Below are 18,271 nucleotides of genomic sequence, written 5' to 3'. Positions count from 1 at the left end.
GTAAGGTATTACTTGGACGACCCAGTGCACTTACTGGTTAGTTGTGCGGGATTGCAAAAGTGTGATTGCAATTTCGTGCACCACTTATACTTTTCCTTTTTTACCCATTACAACTTTTAAAACATTCATTTTTTATTAGAATTTTAGTTTTTGAATTTTAAAAAGAAAAGTTCTAACTTTTTTTTTAAAATTTAAATTTTTTTATAATTTTTTTATAATTTTAAGTTTTGATCTTATTTAAGTTTACTTTTCGTTCAAGTTTTTTTTATCTACTATTTTATTTAAATTTATGTTCATATATTAAATTCTTAATCTTTTATTAATAAATTTAATATTTTATATTAATTACTTACTTGACTTGTTATTGTTAATTTTTTAAATTAAATAGTTATAAATTTTATTAATACAATTTATAATATTTTATGTTTATTTTGATGAAATACTTAAACTAAATATGAAGTAAATTTTCATCCTATGAACAAACACACATACCTCCCTATAAACACAATCCCTAAAACTTTTAAACTTTTTTAGGAGCATCAACAATTCACGTACATATTTCAAGAATCATTCAAGCATTATCAATTTCACATTCAAACAATCAATTCAACGATCATTAAAACACTAGGATTTATGACAATATTTAGGAAACTTGATTCTATCAAACCCTTACTTCAATTTCAAACTTTCTGATAAACTTTGAGGATCCAATATCATCAATCACACCAATAAAAAAAATATTCTAATCATAGTTTGGCCTTATAGCCAAAATCCTAAAAGAGATAAAGAATGAGATTTTCTCACTTTGGAATTTAAAAATTTGAGATTTTTACTTATCTATGAACTTAAAATATATCATTCCTAGATTAAGAAAATCAGACAAATGGATTAGCACCTCTACGGCCATTTAGCCGAATTTATGAAGAGAGGAAGGAAATGATTCATTTAGCTTATCTTGATGAAATTGCAAAGAAGGTGTGATGAAGAGTTAATTAATCATAGCGGAATTTTGCTCGGAGCCTTGAGTTCTTTACAAATCAAACGTCAAGTTTAAGGTGCTTGGTGTTCTTAATTAGCTTTGTAAAACTTGAGAGAAAGTTTAAAAAATAATTAAGCAAGCATGAGTGAGAAAAAAGAGATGAACGTGTGTTTAAGGAGGGGTAAGCAATTAAGCATGGTAAAAAATTTCCTTAAAAGAATGAACATGACACGTATCGACTTTAAGTGTGTTTTGGATTAATATTTGCAAACGGATCCTGATACAAATGTGTTTTTATAAAATTAATTTTAATTAAAATTAGATTGATGTCAATATAATTTGTGTTTAAATATCTTGTCTTTCGAAAAAATAAATTATTTTGGATTATATTGATAAAAATTATATTAGAATATAAAATTATTAAAAAGAATATAATTTATATTATTTTTTATATTGCTTATGCAAAAAATAAATATTATTAAATATAATTTTTTTAAAATGTAAATATTATTCTATAAATATAATATGTTAATCAAAATGTATTTAAATAATAAATATTATTATATAATTTAAGAAACAAAAAATTTAAATATATGTAATTATAAAAAATATAAAAAATATGACATTATATGTTGTCTAAATTGACATGTATGATGAGAAGGTGATTAGGAGATTTTTTTGTGTATTATAGTAATTCAAATATGTATATAAAAATGATGTATAAATATAAGTATATAAATGAAATTAAGATAAAACTTACTCATTTCTTTTGAAATATAATTTTAATAATATCAAAGTCATTTTTAAAGAGATATAATTATGACTTATATGAAATATATATACATAAAGAAAGTGTTTCGTTTAGGTTGCGTTTGTTTTTGAGAATAGAATAAGACAAGACACTAAAAATAAAATACAAAGAACAGAGACACAAAATTTAGTATTCTTATATTCTGTTTAGTGATAAATAAGAACAAATTATAAAAATTTAATTTATTCTTATTTTTTTTTCATTTTGAGAAGAAAAATATAATAATAAAAAATATAACTATAAAAAATTAACAAGAATAATAAAAAAAATAAAAAATAAGTTGTGTTCTTTGTTAGTATTTTTGTGTCTTTCCTGTCATAATCGATACAAAATACATTAATTCAGTATCTCTAAACACAATATTTCTGTTTATATCTCATCTGTCAAATATAATTGTGTCTTAATGTCTCTATTTTAATGTTCTGTCTTTGTAAACAAATGTAGCCTTATAAATTATTGTTGTTGAATGAACTAGTTTTATAATTTAAAGCTAATCTTTTTTGTATTTGAGATTTTATGAAAGACCTCTTTTTAAAGAAAGAAAAGAATATAAAAAATATACGGTTAGTAAAAAATAAATTAGTCTATCATAAATTTTCAATGACATTCTTAATTAAATATTGAAGCAAGTCTAATGTTATTTTTAAAAAAATATGTTGAAAAAATGCTGAATGTTGATGGAAAAGAAAAACAAATAAAAAAGATGCAATTCAAGAAAATAAAAATATATTTATTAGATGTAACATTTAACCAAACACAGTATTTTTGCCTTTACAGTTGCCTTTGCATCTTTATCAGTGTTGATGATACAGGTAACATACATTATTATTTTAGATTTAATATATTTTAAAAATATTTTGGTATAGTTTAAATTAATATATTTAATTTGGTAATTTAGATATATCAGTATATATTTTTTACCGGTGGATTTTTTCTTACAAGCGAGCACTTCATCCTTGTTCTTTTACTGTTTTTTAATAAAATATTAATATTTATTGGAACAGTAATTTAAAATATTTTTATTTTTGAATTGAATCTGATGACCGATTAAATTGAGTACAATTGTGATAGACAATTTTTCAAATTTGGAATATAGAAAATTCTAAAAATCCACCACTCAAATTATTAGGTTCTTTCAAATAACAACATAATTTATTTATATATTATAAAATATTAAAAAATTCTGTCAAAATTTTTGACTAGTTATTTTAAAAGTAATACTACTTTAATCAGTATAATACATGATCACTAATCAAGCATAAACTACATTCTTGAATGATTTAAAAATATAATAAAATTATAATAAATATTATTTTTTATAAATAATAATTTTTTTATATTAAGTGAATGACTTGAATTTTTGTGGCAATATTATATTTTTATTAATTAATTAGTGATAATGGTCCTTCATAAGTTAAATAAACTTAAATAAGTTTTAATTTTTTTTTATAAAATATACATATTTTCGACCAAAATTTTAAAAAATGTGTATTTTAGTTACTCATATAATTCTTTTATTGAAATAACATATTTATATATTGTCAAATTTATTAATATTAAATTATTATAAAGAAGTTCTATTTATCAAAATTTAAAACTTAAAATAATTTATAAAAACCTTGTGTTTAAGCAGTGAGCTAGTTTAATTTTGAAACTTAATTATTTTTAATAATATGAGGTTATATGATTGAATGCATGTATAAAATTACTTTATACTAATAATATATTAAAATTAAATTGTTAAGAAATATGTGAAAATAAAAAAAGATTAATCTATTTAAAATATTAAGAATTTTGAATTTATGAAACAAAAGAGAGAGAGAGAGAAATTGATCCAATAACTAATTTGATTTATGATCTTTAATTTTATAGATTAAATTGAATCGTCTTATAAAATTCAAAAGCCAATTTAAATTGCTTATAAGATTGACATGCCAATGACATGTGATACTATGTCAATATTGATATATCATATGTCACTAATTGACATATTATTTTATTATACATAATCGAATTATATTTTAAAAGGTGACGCTGATGATCTATATAAATATGTCACAATAATATACCATTAACAAAAAATATTTCAAAAAATAACATAATTTGTAGAGTAAAATTTGAGAATCGAATTAAGACAATTAAAAATTTAAAAACTAATTTAAAATAAAGGTAAAAATTCACATGCCACTTTAAAGTTTAATTCAATCAAATGTTGAAGGAGTTGTCATAATGTTTCTTGACGGACACTGAAGATTTTAATCGCACTCTTTGGTCCATCTAAAATACGCAAAACGCAAAGTATCAAATATCAACTATATCATGTTATGTGCATCTTAAAAATTATATATGTGTGTGTGTGAAATACATGTAATTAATTTACACAAAAAATATAATGATTCATTTAATGAGTAATTTTTTGTTAGTATATAATATTTATTAATTAAAAAAATACACAAAGTTATTAAAATTTATTATTTATTATTATTATTTTTAACTATTAATACAATTTTTAGTTTAGTAATCTAATAGTATAGCTTTAGTTTACACTTTTAAAATTCTAATAACTAACTACTAAAAAAATAATAAATTTTACTAATTTTTTAGCTTTTTTTAGTTAAATATTATTACAAATCGAGTTAGATATATATAGAATCAGTAATATTATATATTTAAATTTTTTTATGAATTAAATTTAATTAAATTAAATAATAAAATTTAAAATAATATTATTTATAATCAATTTTTATTGATGTTAAATTAATTTATTTAAATTTAATTAATAAAAAAATTTAAATGTGTAGTATTATTCATATAGAATAATATCGAATGGATCGGAAAGGTTTAGAATAAAAATAGAGTAAAATATTGTTTTTGTCCCTAACGTTTAGAGTAAATCTTATTTGTGTCCCTAACGTTTAAATCGTCCTATTTGTATTCCTAACGTTTGTAAAAGTGATTCAATGTTATATATCCTGTCGTCAATTACACATCATGAACGCTTTAGTTTGAGTTTTAAAAATCTCTTCTTGAAGTTAGAATACAAATGTTTGGGATAGAATCGATAATCCACTCCAAAAAATAGCTCATCAAAAGTTGAAACTAATTCCTATAACATTTGCATAATTCACTTTTCTAAGAACATAATTGAATCTAAACACAAACAATGAGTATAATATTAAAATCGAACACATCTAAATGAGACCTAATTGAGAATGAATACATCCAAGTGAGAACAATTGAAAAATATAATCTGATTTGTTAATATAATTGATAGTAGAATAACATTGAATCATTTTTATAAACATTACGAATACAGATAAGATAATTTAAATGTTAGAGACACAAATAAAACTTACTTACCCAAACAGCGGGACAAAAACGATATTTACTCATAAAAATAAAATCCAAGATGATTTGAACCCACCTGTAGATAGAGTTATATAAAATTTAAATCCTATCCTATCTTATGATCCTTTATTCTAGTTGTGTAATGGATCTCAAATTCAAAAATTCGAAAATCAAAGTTAAAGAACCAAAATCGTTGCTACGTACCTTCAAGAATCACGCATCGGTAAATAGTAGTATAATTATTTTAAAGCGATATTATCTACGGTGTTTTTTTTTTGTTTTCTGTCCATTCATTCTTCTCTTCTTTTTCAATGTTAATTATTTTATTATTTCTTTTTTAAGATTAATTATTGTACTTTTTAATTATTGAAAATTATTTTACTATTTCTAAATTAATCCAATATTATTTTCAAATTATATTTAATTTCATATTCAATCAAAATGTTATATGAAAAATAATTATTGAAAGAAATAAATGACACTACAAATTTTTAAAAGTTATATCTATCTAATAACATTATTAAAATATATCAGGATTAATTAAAATTTATTAAAATAATATAGGATATTACATTTTTATTATTTTAATTTTTTAATACCTATAAATATTTTTATATATTATATTATCTCAAACAATTTAAATATATACAAATTTAGTAATTAGAGACAAATTTGATAAACTTATATTATCATATCAACTAATAAGTATTGTCATTTGTGTGTTGTGCTATCGTTTAATGGATTGGGATAGTAACTATTAACGAAGTCAATTCTAAAAATAATTAAAAAAAAAACTAGAGTGAGTAATTTAAAATTATTAAAAAGATAAATTTAATTAATAATTTTTTTAAAAAATAATTTAAAGGAGTAATTTTTTGAGACGAACTTGATTATTAATTCAAAATAGATATTGACTAAATTTTGTAAAGTAATTTAAACGGTTAAAATTAAACTCATTTTAAAAACCGAAAAAGAAAAGTGGAAAAGACTTTCATATACTTCCCCGCCACCTAAACTAATCTTATCCTGATAGAATAAAAGGGGAAAAAAATAATTAAAAGAAAATAGAAAGTGCCAAGGGTGTAAAATATCCCTTCTTTAATTTCTTCCCCACACACACATCATTTTCCTCCTCCTGCTTCTTCTTCTCTTTCCACTCAACCCCCTCGTGTGCTCCTTCTCCCTCCATTAATGCCCTCTCTCTCTCTCTCTCTCCCCCTCTTTCTCTGTCTAGAACTCTATATATATAAACACACATACATATACATACATATCTACACTACTAGTAAGTTATTTTTAATACCAATAATAACCTTAGCCTTTTACATTTTCCCATGTCTTCTTTCACATCACTACTCTTCTCTTGTGCAGCCATCGCCGCCTTCCTCATCCTCCTCCGGCGGTGGCGCTACTGCCGTCTCCGCCTCCCTCCGGGGAGCCTTGGCCTCCCCTTCATCGGCGAGACTCTACAGCTCATATCAGCATACAAGAGCGACAACCCAGAACCCTTCATGGATCGAAGAATGAACCGGTACGGTCCAGTCTTCACGACTCACGTGTTCGGAGAACCGACCGTGTTTTCGGCGGAACCGGAAATGAACCGGTTCGTTCTTGCGAACGAAGGGAAGCTCTTCGAGTGCAGTTATCCCGGTTCGATATCGAACCTTTTGGGAAAGCACTCGTTGTTGCTGATGAAGGGGAATCTTCACAAGAAGATGCACTCACTAACGATGAGTTTCGCAAATTCTTCGATCATAAAGGATCATCTTTTGGTTGATGTGGACCGGCTCATATGGCTCAACTTGGATTCTTGGTCCGACCGGGTTCTTCTCATGGAAGAGGCCAAGAAGGTTAGTTACTTAGTTATTAGTTAGGGATCGCATACATTGATTCTCTTGAGTTTAATGTTCATGTTTGATTTTTTTTTTATATAATTATATTAGGTATTGAAAGCGAGTTAAATATATATTATTTGAATTATTTTTCTATGAATTTTAAATAAAAAAAGGGTTCATATGAACTATTTGTTTGAATTTCTTTTACGTAACCGCGTGCTAAATTCGGTAGACTACCTTAAATAAGAGTTTCATGTGCTATTATTATGATTGATGGTTGTTGGGTGTTTTGTTATATATATATTCTTGTAACAAATGTTTTTTCTTACATTAAATAGTATATTTATTAAATTTTGAATTTTTTTATTATGTGAAAAAAGATTAAAATTGATGTTTGTGTTTTTTTTTTTTTTGGTTTATTTTTTTTACATCTTATAGTGTTAGTTTTTTTATATTTCTTATCAATTATTTTTCATTACTTTTATTATTAAAAGTGGAAATTATAAAAAAAAAATTCCTCTAAAACAAAATTTTACTGAGTCAACTCGGTGACAGATCGAACGAGTCAGGTTTCTGAGAGCATCATCATCACATATCATGTGGTAGAGATGGTGGACCAGCACCTTCTTTCTGCACCACCTCATAATAATCATAATAATAATGTTATCGTTTGGATCTTGTTTGTTTATTTGCTTATTTTGGTTCAAAGTTAAATACCTCCTTTTCTCAAAGTGTCCAACTATAGCGCCCCAAGTAACATTTTTTTTTTCTCACATCTAATTTTAACTTTATTATTTTTCTCAAGCTTGGGTTGATCGATGAGTATTTAGTTGAAAGCTTAGCTTGTTATAGATAGCATGTGATTGTGATGTACCTGATGGAAAATAATAGGGAATGGTGAGTCAGATTCTATGGCTCAGTGCAATGTGTCCAAATTCTTCCATTTCAATATTTCATTGCATATAAGTATATAAGATGAATCCCCACATCACGTTAACTTAACTGAAAAGGTTCTTTCAGCTAATAAATAATTCTGAATATAAACATTAGGTCATCATCATGTAGAGTAAGCATGCACATATATGAATATGTTTGTACATGCATGTGAAAACATTTCACCATTTCCTTTTGTTTTTCCTTTCTTTCTCTAACCCTACTGAACTTTTATATTCCCAAATAGCCAAATATGTATTATGTAATGATGTTGACTATGACATATTGTATGTATGAATTTAATTTGAATGGGGAACAAGTGTTAATATAAAAAAGTATTTATACAAATATTTAATTATGATTATATTAGTAAAAATGATTTAGTTAATAATAATAATAATAATAATAATAATAATTCATGATTGCATGTGTCATGAAACTATTTGCTAATGAAAAGAGACAACATAAATAATTAAATTTCTAACTCTTTTTTTCAAATCAGAGTTTTTTTTAGATTTATTTAATTTTTGTATAGCTTTTTTTTCTTTTATTTGTTTATTTTATTTTTAACTTTTAGATTCACTAAAAATCAAATTTTAAATCTTCAAGCCAAAAAATTCATACTATATTATAAAATTATTTATTTTAAAAATTTAAACTAATAAAAAATAATATAAATATTTATATCTCTAATAGCATGTTGTGTTGGTTGTAGATAACATTTGAGTTGACAGTGAAACAACTAATGAGCTTTGATCCGGATGAATGGACTGAGAATCTAAGGAAAGAGTACGTTCTTGTGATTGAAGGATTCTTCACTCTTCCATTCCCTCTCTTCTCTCCTACCTACCGTAGGGCCATCAAGGTGCATGCACCTTAAACTCATCATTTTTCTAATCACCTCTTCTTTTCTTTTCTATTTTTTCTCTAATTATTAATACTCTTATTGTTAGTTATTATTTTGCCATGGGGAAAACATGCATTAGCAATTATTAAACCTAATCAAATAAAATAGTATATAATCCACGTTATCCAGATACTGATCAACATATAGTATAATTATATATAAACTAATAATAATTATTTGGTTAATTCAAATAAATAATAATATAAAATATATATTTATCGTAATAATTTTTTATTTTAATATTTTATTACATAATATAAAATATTTTTATTCGTTAAAAATATTTAATTTAAATTTTTAATATATTTCATGATTGTTAGAGACAAATATATGCAAACATTATATATGACTCTGGTCCTCCTAATTAGAATAAATTCTTCATCCATTTCATTATAGTTATGTTATTTTGATTTCTTAGTCAAATATATTTAAATATTAAAATTAAATTAGATATATTTAACAATGTTAGAACGACTTATTAAATATGGAAAGAATAATACTGAACTTGTTATATATAGCTGAAATTATCTGATTATTCTCGACTATTATCCCAAACTTGTTATATATAACTGAAATATTAATACTAATATTGAAAATGAATTGGCAGGCAAGAACGAAAGTGGCGGAGGCACTAACGTTGGTAGTGAGGGAGAGAAGAAAAGGGAGTGAAAGTGATGGAAATAGAAAGAAGGACATGCTTGGGGCACTGTTGGCCTCCGGGGAGCAATTTTCCGACGAGGAAATAGTCGATTTTATGTTGGCTTTGCTCGTCGCCGGCTACGAAACCACCTCTACCATCATGACTCTTGCCGTCAAGTTCCTCACTGAGACTCCACTTGCCTTGGCTCAGCTCAAGGTATGCAATATATTTACTTGCTATAGAAGATAAAGATAATTAATTATTTTATTCACTTCTTGAATAATTATTTAAAGAAAAAATATTATTTTTGTTTATAATGTTTGGACTAAATTTTATTTTAGTCTCTATCATTTTAATCGTTCTATTTTTATTCTATAACATTTAAAATGGTATTAATATTATTTTTTCGCCAAATTTTTCACTAACACTTATCGAAAGAAATAAAAAGACAGTAAAAAAATGAAATTTAAATATTTTAAAATAAAAATAAGACGATTGAAACGTTAAAGACGTATTTACTCCAAATGTGACCGCAAAAAATCAAAACAAACAAACTTATATAATATGCTGGTAACTAATAAACGTTGTTTAACTTAACATTCTAAGAGTTTATCTAATATGAAATATAAAGCCTATTTTTAATTGTTTTGATATATATAAATTTTATTTTATTTTATGAGTCTGCATGCATGTATATGGTTGTACATATGAGAAACCCCACCACCCTATGCATTATATAACCACCTTCCTTCATCACAATGTGGCCTTGCTCTCTTTGGACCTCATTTTCATTATCTAATCCTCTCCATCATTCTACCCTACCTCACCTAGGATGCTCTCAAGTTTTTTGAGTTTAATTAATAGATAAATTCCAATAAAATTTTCTTGTATTGCACAAAATAAAATAATAAACTAATAAAAAATTGAGTTGAAAATGGAAAGGTTTGAAGTAATACATACAACATTCTTTTTTTATATATGTATCGTTAATATCCTATATAATTTATATATTTAACTAACTTGCAGATTTTAAAAATATAATAATAATTTTTTTTTTAATAATTTTCAATGATTAAAAAAATTAATTTTTATAATAACTTTAATAAAATATTTTTTTTGGTATATTTAACCTGTCTCGCACAAATTAGCAAAACTCACATAATTTAAGTTTTCAAGGAGGGTATTTAAAGTTGTAATATAATCAGGCAAAAATTATATTGAAATATTTTAAAGGACAAAAAAAAAAAAAAAGAAAACCTTGTCAGTGCTATAATTCTACTTTGTTGTTTTGTGAACATTTATGGTTAGATTCGATTAATTACATCTTATCCCGTTAAAACATTCACTTCAGTCAATACGATTGAAAGCTTGAAACCAAGGTTCGGAAAACCGGACCGATCATCAAACCGCTCTAGTTATTGGTTTACTGGTTTGTTGGTCCAACCGGTTCAACCGGTGGTTCAACCAAAAAAAAACCGTTTTAGAATAAAATAATAAATAAATTATATATAAACATTATAAAATATAAGTATAGTCTAATATAAATCTTAAATATCTTCCAAACTTAAAACATTATATGAAATGTCAACCAAATCCATATGATCTTATCAAAATACAAAGTTAAATAGTGAAAAGAGCAATGGTGCAAACAGCAACAATACAACTAGAAATAATCATTAATCACTCCTAAATTAATTCAAAACAGTAGCATAACAAATAATCACCCCTAAATTAATTCAAAACAGCAGCATAACAAAATCACAAATCACAAATTCAAAATTCAAAACACTCAGTGCCATAATTCCATAACAAAACAGCAGTATAAGTGCATAACAAGTTAAGAACAGCAGCTTAACAAGCCACAATCAATAATCACAAATTTCAAACTCAAATCAGCAGCATTACAAAAGACCCAAGAAATCACAAATCACAAATTCAACCTCAAATCCCTAAAAGAGTAACACAGACTCAACTTTCCACTAACCTCAAATCAGTAAATCAGTAATTAGTAAATCAGTAAATCAGCATTGATCAAACTAAATGTATACCAGCTACCTTCAATTTATTTTTGTATTTTGCAACCCCTGGTTTTGTTTTGCAGTTTTGCTTCCTTCCACTTGATCACATTAGATGTATTGAATCTAATTGGTGCAGCCCCACTTGCCCATTAACGTCTCCCACAATTTGGTGCAGAGGATTGCATATTCAGCTTGACAAAAATGTTAGAGCTTCCATTTCCACCAACCTCGGAAGTTCAACCTGAAATCCCTGAAAACAGAGTAACACAGACTCAACTTTCCACTAACCTCAAATCAGTAAATCAGTAATCACAATAAAAATAGGAGGATCGACAAGCATGTTATTATTCACAGAAGCTAAGAACAATGAAAAATGGAGAAAGATTCAACAGTTTTCAACCCAATTTTAACAAAGCTCATCACAATCATTAACAACAATAAAAAGCATTGAAGGAACAGTGAATCAGTAACATACGCAGTGCAAATTTAAAATTTAAAAGCTATCAATTTAAAATTTATCATCAAATACAATCAGAAAGCAAAGCCAATCAACCAAGCACTGAATGAGCATTCTGTTCTGATTATGTGACTGGGAAGCAACAAATTCAAGTTACAGCAACAAAAACATAATAGAAAATCGTTTATGGTTTCTATTGTATATTGGAAATTTTGCTATTAATTGTTTATGATTTCAACAAAAACACAATGCAGCAGCAGTAGCACAGTGGAGCCACAAAACACATAACAACACACTAGAAGCCAGAAGCCACAGCAGAAAGCCAAAGCCAGAGAAAATCAATGCTTTCAACAAAAACACAAAACCCTATCATCATTGAATGATTTGTTGATTTCAGAACAGAGAGTCACATAATAAAACGAAAAACGAAGAACAAGGGCACACCAAAGCCACTGACCTTCGAGAGGGCGACGGCGACAAGACGACGGCAAGCAGGACGAATCCGATGGAGGATGGGCGCCGAGCGAGGAAAAAGACAGCGAACAGGGGGTTTGACTTGGATAATGCCAACAGACGAAGAGAGACTCCTTGGTGACAAACCCCTGACTGCTACAGATGGCGACAAACAACAGCGACAAACAACGGCGACAACACGACGGCGGCCAAGCTCAAGGAAGAAGCAGTGCGCCTGCGACTGGTTACTGCGAACAGATCGAAGACTTGGAGAACTCCCCTGACTATGACGCACGAAGACTCAAGGAGACAAGCCCCTGACTGCGACGGACGGCGGCAAACACGGCTCCTCCCTGCGGCGGTGGTGGCGGTGGTGGCGGCTAGAGTTTTTCCCTGGTTGAGGCCAAGCGTGTTCTGCACTTCTGCTCGAAGGAACAAGGAAGGAGATGGTGAAGGGCGTTTTGTTTCTCCCCTTAAGCGCGAAACGGCGCCGTTTTATTCAAACCGGACAGTTCCGGTTCTGGTTTCGGTTTGACCGGCCGATTTTTGTCTGGTTTAACGGTTTATATCCGGTTTTATCATTTCCGGTTTTAGGCGTCAAACCAAACCGTTTATGTCTCTGGTTCGCGGTTGAACTGGTCGAACCGGCCGGTCCGGTCCAGTTTTCAGAACATTGCTTGAAACTCATCATGCATTGGGTACGGGATCTTGGTAACTTCACCATTGATGACTTCCATATATAAGTTTTTGTTCATTAATTATAGTTAAATTTTATCAATATTATAATTAAATCAATTTATATTAATAATTAGAATAGAATAAAAATATAAAACATAATAGTAACTAACACGAGAATTTTTTTTTATAAAAAATTGATTATATTGCAAAATTATTGTAGTTATAAATTAAATTTTATTTTAAGTATAAAATAATTTTTTACATGTACATTTAATTATATAACTATCATATCGACAAAAATAACTGTACTAATTGTATAAATAGTCATCTAAAAAGATAAATATAATTGATTTTTTAAAATATTTTATATTATTAATTTATTAAACATGTAATGACTAATTTAGTTATTATTCTTTTTATTACTTATAGAATATTTTTTCACTATATATAATAGTGATCTTCATTACATTAATTTTGTTTTGTTTATACCACTACGGCAAGTTAACTCAAAATTTTAGTAATTATTAGTAAAACAGAAATACAAAAAAATTGTAGTAAAGTGCAAAGCAAAAAAAAGAAAAGAAAAGAAAAGAAAAGAGAAAATAACATAATGAAAGGAGAGACAGCGGTCAAACTAAACCAATGGACAAAATTATTACATGCGAAACGCACGCTTGCCTTGCAATGCATTATGCATTCATCTCTTAATTCTTTTGACCGTATTGCTACGTTTCTTCGGTGTTTGGAATGACGGAAATACCCCTTGCCACATCCTCTGCGTAATCTCCAATTCTCCACAGAAGGTACTTTTATATGTGGCAGAGAGAACTTGTTCTGCTTCAGCTTAGGGAATCGTGTGACCTTGATTTTAATGACTATTTATCATCACACGGTCCTAAAAATTTGACCATGACATAAATACACGACTATACTAATACAGAATTAAATTGGTGTCCCAATAGCTCAAATTAAAGTTACTAGTAATGGATAATTTCAAGAGATCTATGTTGTGTTTTAAAGGTATATACTAAAAATATAAATTAAATTTTTTATTAAAAATATAAAAAATGTAAATATTTAATATATTTATTTTATGTTATTAAATAAAAAATTTATCATAGCTAAACTCTATTTTTAAATAATTTATTTTAATAAATACATTGATAATTTTATAATGTGTTCCAAAGACATATATTAACTAATCCCAAAAAAAAAAATACATATTAACTAAACCTTTAAATTAATCATTCCTTCGTACACTTTTTAACATAATTTTTCTTCAGTAGTACTAATCTAATAATTATTCTTTCCAATTATTTTATATTTTATTCTTTTTCATATATGTTTCAATTATTATAAATGCCCACAAAAAATTAATTATTAAATTATTTATATAAAATATATATCAAACGATATATATATATATATATATATATATATATGACATTTAATTTAATAATTAAGCTTTTGTGAATACATAATATATATTTTTGTGTTTGTTAAAAAGTATGACTACAAAAAGAAATTAAATTAACGTTGATGTGTTAAATAAATAATTATTTATGAGAAAAAATAAAATTTAAAAAATAGACAGTTAATTAAAAATAGAGAGAGTATTGGTACTTATGATTAGATCTTGATATTAAAATAAGGAAAATCTATTTGTGTATCCAAATATTACATCCACTTTTTTCTGTTTTAATCATCTTCTTTACGACGTTCTCTTCTTTTTACTTTTTTTTTCTTTTTCAGTATTATTGTGCTCAATTTTTTTTTGTTAATATAAAATTATTAATAGGAAAAGTTTAGGGGCCAGTAATTTGTGTTTTTTAGCCAGCATTTAACCATCAAAAGAAAAGTGAGTGATTTTTCATCATTGAATGTAATCATACACCATTAAAAACACTATTGATAACTAATTGATGGTTATAAAATACCAAAGTTGCTGCCCAAGCATTTTTCTTATTAATATTTTATAGGTACCTATCCTTTTTAAGCTACCATAAACTATATATATTAAACTGCACTAACACATGGAATAAGAATTAGACTAATGGAGGATTGAATTGAGTGTTCCTCTATTGATATCTGAGACTTAATTGTACAATTTGACAGAAAGAGCATGACCAAATCAGATCAAAGAGTAAAACAGGTGCACCACTTGAATGGTCAGATTACAAGTCAATGATCTTTACTCAATGCGTAAGTAATTAACAGAAAGAGTTTGTATCAATATATTTATGTTTTTTTTGCAATTGCTCTATCTCTGAATTTTAACTTTGTGGATGCGGTTCATGGCTTCATGCAATGTAGGTTGTGAATGAGACCTTAAGGATGGCAAACATAATTGGTGGAATATTCCGGAGAGCAACCACAGACATAAATATAAATGGTAAATTACTTAAAAAAGAAATTTCATGCACTACTTTACCATCAGTTATATTATGTTCCCTCCTCTGTCTTTCTTGTATCTTCTATTGTCAATTCTCTTATTTTTTACGAGTTGAAGTTACTAACACTTTTCTCTTATTTTTTCAATTCTCTGTTTTTTTAATCAGTATATTTCAATCCATATTCAAATACAGATATACCAAAAAATGGTCAATAAAGACCAAAATGAAAAGAACTATATTAGACTTCACATTTCAAGAAATGATATTTGCATTTTTTTTCTTAACACGTTTTTTTATAATATAAAATACAAACGTTTAATACCAAAAAGTAAAAGGTAAACAAAATTATATACAAAGTGGTAGATATAAGATTCCTCGTTGAATTTCCACCATAATTTTGAATGCTTGGGTTGCAATAATAGGTTACACAATTCCAAAGGGATGGAAGGTATTTGCATCATTTCGTGCTGTACATCTTAACCCAAACCATTTCAAAGATGCACGTAGCTTCAATCCATGGAGATGGCAGGTGCATATATACACCTTTTGTTGTTTGATTTCTAATATTTTATTTGTTCAAATAATTTTGATCGGAAATATTTGACAGAATAACTCGGAGGCAACGATCCCTGTAAATATATACACACCATTTGGAGGAGGGCCAAGGCTGTGCCCTGGCTATGAGCTTGCCAGGGTTGTTCTTTCCGTCTTCCTTCACCGCTTCATGACCATCTTCAGGTATAATAATTAGTTATTTTTGTCTCTCTTTGCTGCTTTAAAGATGTAATTCACATTATTAATACGATATTATGTTATAATGGCAGTTGGGTACCTGCTGAGGAAGATAGGTTGGTGTTCTTCCCTACGACTAGGACACAGAAGAGGTATCCCATCATAGTGAAGCGTAGGGAGGAGTCAAGTCCTTGTATATAGCCCCATGAAAGAGCACCATGTAGAAGAGAAAAGAAAGAACAAGAATCTTAGATTGTAGATCAGTTTAAGCTGTTAATGTTCATTATTATGTAATAAATAAGAACAATAATAAAATTATTATTATTATATCTACTTGCATGTTGGCTTTTAAGATATGACTTTAGATGATTCTTTCATGTCTAGTAGAGTATACCAACAATAAATCATTATTTAAAAGCCTTCGCGTACTTGTTAGTCCACTGCACAAAGCAAGCTAATCTAATATTAAGAGAAATATAAAAAAATTTTAAAATTTATTATTTTTTATTATCATTTAGTTATTAACTCAATTTTTTAATATATTTTTTTAATTTAGTAATCTAATATCATATTCTATATGATATTTTTAACCATTAATTACTAATTAAATAACTAAAAACAATAAATTATGATAATTCTTAACATTCTTCAAAATTTAAAATGTATTAATAAAGGGAACTTGAGAGTTAGATTTTGTATTATTGTGCTCCTTATGTTAATAGACTTAAAGTCTTCCATCCAATTATTTATTTTGCTCAAGTGAACTTTGCTTTATATTTTCCTTGACTTCTGATAATTCTTCTCGTCAATTAATTCTCATTCATTATCAATTACTATTTCATTCATTCTTTGCTTTAACATTTATTTTTTTTTTATTTGAAACAACAAACTCAACATAATAAGGTGAAGCATCAGCCAAAAAGTACTAAACAGATAAAATAAACTAATTCCTAATCATCTTTAGTAAAAGTCATCAACACCCAAAAGATCAAATATTACTCCACTTTTTATAACTCTTAATCGACCTATTGACTATCACTGCAATACCTTACAATTCCTTTTCAACTAAGTGCTCCAAATGATAATAATAAAACCAAACTCACCAACATTCTATTAATCCGACTACACGATTGGCCTTTGAACCACGTAAACTTACGATTATTTAGCTCTGTATCCACCAGTTCTATAATACTGACACATTTTCGCCTTTCCTTTCTTCCAACTGCACAATCTCATTGAAGACACCCATGTAACAAAGAAGAACTTGACATATTCCTGATAAAAAAACTTAACTATTCCCACACAGCAAGCTTCTCTTCCCTTGTATGCACATCATACACCAAGCAAACCGCACAAATGAAAATTATTGTTTGTCAATTCTCCTTTTATACACAACAATCTCTCTCTTTTGTAACAATTACTCAACCTAAACATCATAACATCCCACATTATTAATAAACCTCCAGAAGTACACCTATCGATCCCACAAATTCTAAACCCACCACATCATTACTCCAAAATTGCACTACATCAAACTTAGTAATCACCTCCTTCTTTATCTCTATTAATCCTAACATATTCACGTTATTTTTACACTTAAATTTTTACTATTTCCCACTTTTCAACACCCCCTAAACCCCTCATATTCCACGAACTAAAATAATTTAAAAACTTTATTACAAACTTTATTTCGGTTTTTGGGGGCGGCTCCTTCTTACTTTTTCTTTCTGTTTTGCTTGCTTTCTTTTTTGTGCCAATACTTCATTTTGAGCTTGGAGAATAACCATAATGTCCTCATCCTCGTCATATAAAATAGCTCCTAATTCGATAGCCAGATCCCAAGCAGCCCTATTTTCAGCCATATCTTTATCCCAACTTCCTCCGTGCTCATCTTGATTAGTTTCACAGTCTGCATCCTACTCTGAGTCCCCCGAATCTTCGATGTTCCTTACAGCCCCTTCATCATCCAACTCAGTTTTCTGCACCACTGTATTCTCATCCTCTAAATCTGAATCTTGCACTGCATCACCCCTCAGTAGACATATGCCAACATGCTGCTTACCACTCTCGTCCAAACTAGCGTGGGT

General features: G+C 27.4%; 1 protein-coding gene across 1 annotated transcript; it reads left to right on the top strand.

Moving 5' to 3' along the window:
• Positions 1-6,249: 6,249 nt before the first annotated feature.
• On the top strand, positions 6,250-16,612 carry LOC130956543 (3beta,22alpha-dihydroxysteroid 3-dehydrogenase-like). The gene is made up of 9 exons (XM_057883590.1): positions 6,250-6,423; positions 6,510-6,988; positions 8,622-8,771; positions 9,421-9,669; positions 15,175-15,261; positions 15,373-15,451; positions 15,875-15,981; positions 16,060-16,190; positions 16,277-16,612. The coding sequence occupies exons 1-9, from the start codon at positions 6,330-6,332 to the stop codon at positions 16,383-16,385; spliced, it is 1,485 nt and encodes a 494-aa protein (XP_057739573.1). The 5' UTR covers positions 6,250-6,329; the 3' UTR covers positions 16,386-16,612.
• The last annotated feature ends 1,659 nt before the right edge of the window (positions 16,613-18,271 follow it).

The sequence above is a fragment of the Arachis stenosperma genome, chromosome 10 (genome assembly GCF_014773155.1).
Source record: "Arachis stenosperma cultivar V10309 chromosome 10, arast.V10309.gnm1.PFL2, whole genome shotgun sequence".
Classification (NCBI taxonomy): Eukaryota; Viridiplantae; Streptophyta; class Magnoliopsida; order Fabales; family Fabaceae; genus Arachis; species Arachis stenosperma.
Note: the sequence above shows the minus strand (reverse complement) of the source record. Positions and strands in the feature narration are given on the sequence as shown.